General features: G+C 46.3%; 1 protein-coding gene across 1 annotated transcript in view; it reads right to left on the bottom strand.

Annotated features, from left to right (window-relative positions):
- The window catches only part of C2CD4B (C2 calcium dependent domain containing 4B), a 1,771-nt gene extending 662 nt beyond the window's left edge, over positions 1-1,109 (bottom strand). The window contains 3 exon segments of the mRNA XM_014463273.2: positions 1-100; positions 102-681; positions 885-1,109. The exon segment at positions 1-100 is cut by the window's left edge and continues 6 nt beyond it. Coding sequence (XP_014318759.1) covers positions 1-100; positions 102-641 — 640 coding nt within the window. The 5' untranslated portion in view covers positions 642-681; positions 885-1,109.
- Between the last annotated feature and the right edge of the window lie 6,874 nt (positions 1,110-7,983).

Below are 7,983 nucleotides of genomic sequence, written 5' to 3'. Positions count from 1 at the left end.
GGACCCGAGCTGGCCAGCGTCCTCGTCTTGCTGACACCGAGGGGGGCGGTCAGGCGGGATTCCTCCGGGCCTGCAGCGCGCGGCTCAATAGCCCTTCCGGTGGCGCGCAGGAGGCGGTGGCCGCGGGGCCGCAGGGCGAGCGTGTTCCGGGGCGGGAGGGTGTCTCCGGGGGCCGCGGGGCCGGGGGCTCCGCTAGGGAATCCGAGGGGCACGTCTCCTCCGCCGCCGTAGGTGTGGGCCCGCGGGCGGAGCACGGGCGGCTGCAGGAGCGCGGCGGCCCCGGGGCCCCCGAGGAAGAGCGACTCCTTGCGGCGGGTGTGCGGGCTCTCGAGCAGCGCGCAGAAGCCGTAGGCGGTGCGCGCGCGGGGCAGGTGAGGCAGCGAGAGCGCGGCCTGCGAGCGCGGGTCCCAGTCCGTGCGCCCCGCGCCGTCGTCGGCTCCTCGGGGCCACAGGTCGGGCTCGGCCGCGCACCGCCGGGGCACAGCGGCGGCAGGCGGCGGGGAGTCGGGCGCGCAGGGCGCGGACAGCCGCGGCGGGATGCAGAACTCGGGGATCCGGCCCGGGGTGAGCACGTTGGAGAAGGCCGGCTCCGAAGCTGCGCTGCCCGTGGCCGAGGCGCGGAGTTTCCCGAGGAGCCGCATTCTCCGAGTCTGTGGCTGCGAGTGGCGGGAAGAAGCGCTCCTGCAGGAGAGAGAAGACGCTGAGTTTGGGCACCTGGGGTCCCTGGAGACATGGCTGGACCCCCTCCCCCGCACCCTCGGAGGGTACCAACCAACGCGCCTACCACCATGGCCAGTCTGAGCGGAGCTCTCGCGCACCCACAACCCAGCCCCGCCCTCCATTCATTGGTACTAACTAAATAAACGACCACATAGAAATCAGACCTTTTCTTATTCCTCAGTCACTCTGGGGCAAGAGCTGCAAGTTCAGTGTCCGCTGCCTCCACGTCCTGGCTGAGCCGCCAGCTTCAGCACTGTGGCCAGGGCAGTGGCGCTCCTCTCTTATACCGGTAGCCTGAGTCCCGCCCCCTGGCTGGGAGCCCAACTCCTGGCGGCCCTGGACAGCCCGCCTTCTAGGCTACCCCTTCCCGGAGACGCAGAGCGGCCCTGCAGCGGGTGCTGGAGTGTGAGCGAAGCTGTGGCGGGAACTGGCACCCTCCGGTCAGCCCTGGGAACTGCATCCGCTCTGCGTTCCCGGAGCCCCTCACTCAGGCCCGTAGGTGAAAAGAGGGCACCGCACAGTCCTGCCAAGGGACAATTGGCAGCTGAAAACGAAGGCGGCCTCATGGAGAAGGTGAAACAGGATGAGGAAACAGGAAATTCCTTCTGCGAAGAGCTCAATTGTGTCACCCTGAACGTGACTTACATGCCCCAGGGATTTCTATTTTAGTGCTCCCCCCCACCCCCCTGCACCTGCCATGAATAGACCAATATGGTTTCTATGGGATTCCTGTATTAGTTATTTATGTGTCTCCCTCTGCTGGATGATCGCTTCCTTAAGAGCCTGGCTCAGACAATGCATAAATACTGGCGAAGTGGGTGAATTAGTGCAAAATTTTCTCAATGACTACAGGCTCTGCCTGTCATCTTGACTGTCACAAAAGAGGGGGCTTCTGGCTCATACCCTAAACATAACACTTGATGTGTGTGTGTGTGCGCGCGCGCAAAGCTAGCCGTTTTCTCTCTGCTCCAGCATGGGGGTATCCAGTTAGAAAGCATCTTACAGAAAACCTAGATTGCCTCTTTCCACCCGCAACCTTTATTTTCTAAGCTGAGAAAACTGGAAGTCCAGAGAGACTTGAGGAAATTCCATAAAGGTTAAATAAAGCTAGTTAATGGCAGAACCTGGAACTAGCAATTTCCTGTTTGGCTTTGTGTGTGATGCTTCCTGTTACCTGAAATGCCCTTTCTCTGCTTTTTCTTTCTGTAGGAATTTGTTTATTTTCCATAATTCAGCCGGACATCATCCCTTTGGGACCCTTTACTCAACTGGCCCACCACAGTTCATCAGCCCCTCCTTATTCCCTCTATACACACACAGTCTATGTTTCACCTGCTGCATTTAGCATGTTGCTTTAGAATTTTTTGGTTTACAAGCTTGTCTGTCCTAATAGACAACAAGTTTCTTGAGGGCAAGGATTGGGGCAATTCAACCAGAGTGGAGTTTGGGGGACCTATTATGAATATATGTAAAATATATAAATGTTATGACCCAGAACCTGGATTTGCCTCCAACCCCGTTTCCTTACCTAAGGACAAGCGAGGTTGTCTTATTTATCTCTTATCCAATTTCAGCACCTGGGGATACAATGCCAGGCAAAGAATAAGTGCTCAGTAAACATTTGATGGATTATATTGTATTGAGCCTGATCTACAATCCAGGTCTTGTGACTGTCAGGTGCTTGTAACTAAATAGCTCTTTGTGTTATTCCATTTTTTTCTTATAAGCCAGTAAGGTGGACATTGCTTCTGTTGATCAGATGAGAAACAGGCTCGGTTAAGAGACTTGTTTAGGGTCATTCAAACTATGAATCATAGCCCACTATATTAAGTCCTAGTTTTCTGCTTCTTCCTTCCTTCCTTCCTTCCTTCCTTTCTTCCTTCCTTCCTTCCTTCCTTCCTTCCTTCCTTCCTTCCTTCCTTCCTTCCTTCCTCCATTCACTCAGTTCATTGTAATTCACTGTCTATTGCAAGGCTAGCCCTTTCTGTCTATTGTGCCAAGTATTGTGTGTGTGACTAGTGTTGCACTTTACACCAGAATTTTAATTCTTAAAGCAACTTAGTCTGCTATTAAATATTTCCCATTGTCCTTGCTTTGGAATAAGTATTATTGTTTCCAAATTCTTAAGGAGAATGTTTTCTCTGGGTTAGTAACGAATGCTTTTACTTTAGTATATGCTTTTGTCATGGGACAAGCCTGAATCAATATGCAGCCGAGGAGCAGCAACCATTCCTGCTGAAGCCTCACTTGGAAGCAGAGAAGTCCCTGGGGCTCTGCCCGAATCCTTTCTCTTTGATCCTTCAGACCAATCTGCAAATTAGTGGGCAGAATGGTCTTCTCTAAAGCAGAGCCCACCTGCATTGTCCTGAATGTGCCAGCTCACTTCAAATTAGATCTCAATGAAAATGGCTTTCACGCTCCTAAAGGTCTTTGTGTCGTGAACAAATAAACATTTTGTCAGTGGGTAAATACCCCTGAATGCAGCACGTGGGATATGAATTATTGTGCTACGAGCACTTCCATGTTCCTAGGACAACATAAGCATGGCTACAAACAGTCTCAATCTAGAGGGTTTTCCAAAACCATTAGTTTTCCGTGAATCAAAATTCTACAGAAGAAAAAGTAAAATACAGAAAAATTACTTACCCAGGGCTACGCTGAAGTCATTCATTCATTCAAACTCATAGTTGCAGGCCGTATCCATAGTTAGAGGCCTGGTTTCCTTCCTGATTCTGAAATCACATTGGGAGAAGTGAAAAACAACCCGGTCGTGGAAAAACTCTGATCACTTGAGTTGTTTCGTTGTTTTGTGTCTTATGACCACATGAGGTCCACCGTCGTCTTGTATTCAAAGCTTTGAAATTGTTATTTCAAAAAACCTATCCCAATAATAATTTTTCCTGGACACTCATTATATACTGTGTCTAAATTAATTGCTAAACAACCCTCTAACGAAGGTCAGGATGTAAAAACTATGGCTCATAGAAAATAAACAACTAGTCCAAAGTCTCACGTCCAGTAAGAACAAAACTGGGGCTCAAACCCAGAGCCATGTGTCTCCACATCTTCTGTGCTTATAACCACTTTCCGATAGAGCCTCCTTCAAATTGGTTTATCCTGAACCATTTCCTCTCCAGGCAGCTAGATAAGAAAGGGAACCTTTTCCCAAGGCCTTGAGTTGAAACTATATACCTTGTTGTTTACACACGCACCCAACTGATTAAAGCATGTGATTATCATAAGCAGGAAGTCACTGGTTATTGATGTTAGTACAGTGCTGTCACCTGAGGAGGGGTCCTTGTCCCTCCCCCCTGCCACCTCCCACCCCCAGGATAGAAATCAAGAGAAGAGGCAAAGCAGATTCAGAAGAGGAGAGGTTTACTAAATACAGGGTGAGAAGGAAAGAGAGAGGGAGGGAGCCTGATGCATCAAGGGAGCACACAATTACAGAGTATGGCTCCCCAAACTGCTACTGGCATCTGCCAGAAGTGAGGGGTGGGGTGGGGTTGTTCCTGGAGCAGGCCCACAGTGGATCTCTTTGTTCTCCAGGTTCCTGCTCTGGGCTGGCATTGACTGGCATAGGTGCAGAGGCATTGATTCCAGGAGTACAGGAAAGGAAACCTAATCTTGAAGAGGCTCAAGAAGTAACTAAAGGACATTCCTATGCATCTAAGAGAGGCCTATCTCAGTATCATTTGTAAACAGAATCCTTGTCCTCCCCGGAAGTACACTCCATTCTCTTTATCCCATGTTCCAAAATAGGATTGTTCCAAAAAGTGATCTACATAACAAAGACTCAGGGAGAAACCAAGATGGCGGCAGAGGTAAACACCGGAAATTGCTGCCTCGCACAACCACTTCCAAAATACAACTAAAAGACAAAACGGACATCACCCAGAACCACAGGAAGGCTGGCTGAGTGGAAATTCTACAACTAGAAGGAAAGAGAAAAGCACACTGAGACTCAGAGGAGGTACGCAAGTTCATAACAAAGACTCGGGATGTACCAAAGGCTAGATCCTGACATGGTGAAAATGGAAGAAACTTGTAATTAGGTGAGTGAAGAACCCTGAATGAAGTAGACTTGGTGGTGAGCATAATATAGTGTATATAGATATCAAGTTATAATGTTGTATACCTGAAACATATGTTATAAACCAATGTTACCTCAATAAAAATGTTGATACATATCAATGCCTATGCCCCTAGAATGGAAAGAACACGGTATGAAGGTCATTCAAGAGGCTCCAGTGGGAAGACTTGGAATAGTGAGAAGTCCTACAGGAGCCTCAGGTTCCATTAACTGTGGAAAACCAGTGAAGAACCAGTCTAAGTGTCCAGTGGTGTGGGAATGGCCACATCCCCTTTACAGAAAAAGTCATGGGAAATCCTGATTAAGAAGACCATACAACACAGAAACATGTGTCTGATGGAACATTCGATGAAACTAGCAATGTGCAAAATTATATATTCCTTAACATCACAATTGGTAATGATGTGGTTTCCTAAGGTCAAGAATGGGAGAGAAGCCCCGGCCAGTTTCCATCAGTGGTTAGAGCATTGGCCCATGGACCTTAGGGTCTCAGGTTCAATTCCTGGTCAAGGGCACATACCTCAATTGCAGGTTCCCCAGTCCTGGTAGCAGCACATGTGGGAGGCAACCAATTGATGTGTCTCTCACATTGATTTTTTTTCTCTCTCTCCTCCTCCTTCCTCCCTTCCACTCTCTCTAGAAATCAATGGGAAAAATAACCTCTGGTGAGGATTAAAAAAAAGAAGAAGAATGGAAAAGAATATAAAATGTTGCAATAATTTCTATTTTGTGAGTATCGAAGTTTTTATCAACTTATGTCCTGGGTCATTGAAAGTTAGTTTGAGCAAGCTTACAAAAATATATGCAGAATGATCAGATAAAATAAAAAAGTAGGTGAAATAACTGCAACAGAAGGAAAGCAACAGTAGATGTGATAAAACCAGAAATGAGGTTAGAATTGAAAACATACAGTGAGGATTTGTAACTGCCACAGCACTGTGGAAGAAGCCCAAGTCCTGGCATCAGAAAAGCTGACAATCAGTGATTTACTTTTTCTGCATCCTTTCACGAGTTATTGCATCTCCAATATGCCTTGTATCCTATATAATAAATGGCTAATATGCAAATTGATCAAATGGTGGAACAACTGGTTGCTATGATGTGCACTGACCACCAGCGGGCAGAAGCTCAATGCAGGAGCTGCCAGTGCACTCCCACAGGGGGAGCGCTGCTCAGCCAGAAGCCAGGCTCACAGCTGGTGAGTGCAGTGGTGGCGGCGAGAGCCTTTCCCACCTCTGCAGCAGCGCTAAGGATGTCTGCAGGGAGTGGGCCTAAGCCATCAGTCGGACATTCCCCAAGGGCTCCTAGACTGTGCGAGGGTGCAGGCCAGGCTGAGGGACCCCCCCCCCCCACCTGAGTGCACGAATTTCGTGCACTGGGCCTCTAGTTCATCTATAAATTGGGAAAGATGATAATTCCTTTCTGAAGAGAGAGTGGGAAATTTCTCATGCAAGTACTTTGTAAGTCATACTAGTAAAGTGCCATTGATCCTTTACTTGCTGTTCCTGGAAAGCAATATATTCCCTCACTTCCATCCCTTTCATATGATCCTCCCAGTCCCCCACTCCCCTGTCACACACACACACACACACACACACACACACACACCACACACACACACACACACACGCACACACGCACGCACGCACACACAGCCCTGCCTTCATGACTCCTATTCATCCTTCTTGGACTACATTCAAACATCACTTCCTCCTGAAAGTCCTCTATGGCTGCCCAGGCTTGGCTATGTGCCCTTTTTCTGTATCTTGTTTCAGAGTGAAGGTAAGATAGTAGATTTTGGAGTCTCAAATTTGGGTTCACAATCCTGCTCTGCCACTTTCTATGTGTGTGACCTTGCCCAGTTAGTAAAACCCTTTGAGCTCCAATGTTACCTATTAAGTGAGAGTAACAGTATCTATTACTTCCATTTTGTGATTATTACAGATTGGACATAGAAAGCACAAGATACATAATAGGACTCAGTAAATTTTATTATTACTAATTTCCTTGACTTCAGTTTCCCATGTTATACTTCCAAAATTGCTTAGTTTGCTAAATCACATTAAATCTATATTTACATTTGAAGGGATAGCTTTTGACAACAGTTTATGAAAAACATGAAACAACTTAAAAAATACACCACCAAACTTGTTCCTTGTTCACACTGAAAGAGATTCAAAGAGTTTCAGACTAATATTATTACAATTAAATGTTTATCAAGCTAACAAATGAAAATCAAACGTAATCAAAACACTCATTTTTCTTCCTGGGGAGTGTCTAGATTCTTCTAATTGTTTCTTTTTGTGTGTTGTTTATACTCTTATACATATACACACTCCTTAGACACTACTTCTTGGTAATTTTTAAGTGCTATAAATATCATCTCCCTGTGACTTGCTTTTCATATTTTATGAAGTCATTAAAAAATAGTTTTAAAATTTAAATGTAATTAGATGTATCAGTTTTTCCTTTGTGATTTTGCTTAAGAGATAATTCCCTGCCTCGAGGCCATAAAGATATTTTTCTCAATTTTCTTCTGATGTTTTTAAACTAAAAGTTTTGCTTACTCATGTTTAGGTCATTAATACACCAGTGAGCAGAATTTTCAGTCAGTGTTCTCCAAAGGTGAAAAGGGCTTCCTTGAGAAGTGTGCTCCCTGTCTTTGGAGGCATTCAAGAAGTCTGGACAATCACGAGGCAGGGATGCTATAAAGAGGGTTCGAGGATCATATGGACGTTTAAGCCCTATTATCTGTTTGGCCACCTAAGTACAACGCAGTGTTGCTAGAAAATAACCCAACATTTTAAATATTTCAGAGGTTGCCCTCTCTTGGCTACACTTGACTTACTGATCCTTATTTGAAAGCCACAGTCAACTCTATTTAAGGTTATGGGCAAGTCAGCAAATGCTGTACATTGACAAACTTTGCCACCTATTGGTAACTGAAGAATTAGATGTAAACAACCTATAGTTATCTGCCTTGTAACATAACTGCGCTCTAATTTCATAGTTGACACTGGGGACTAAATGTTACTCATTTTGATTCATTATTAGTCACAGAAAACACACACTGCCTGGGTCCTCTCTCTCATTCCAGCTCCATCACTAGCCAGCTGCATGAGCCTGGGAAAATTTCTTAACTTATGTAAGCCTCAGTTTTTTCTCATCTA

This window comes from Myotis lucifugus, unplaced genomic scaffold (genome assembly GCF_000147115.1).
Source record: "Myotis lucifugus unplaced genomic scaffold, Myoluc2.0 scaffold_204, whole genome shotgun sequence".
Lineage (NCBI taxonomy): Eukaryota > Metazoa > Chordata > Mammalia > Chiroptera > Vespertilionidae > Myotis > Myotis lucifugus.
The sequence above is the reverse complement of the archived record's forward strand: the minus strand, read 5'-3'. Positions and strand labels throughout refer to the sequence as shown.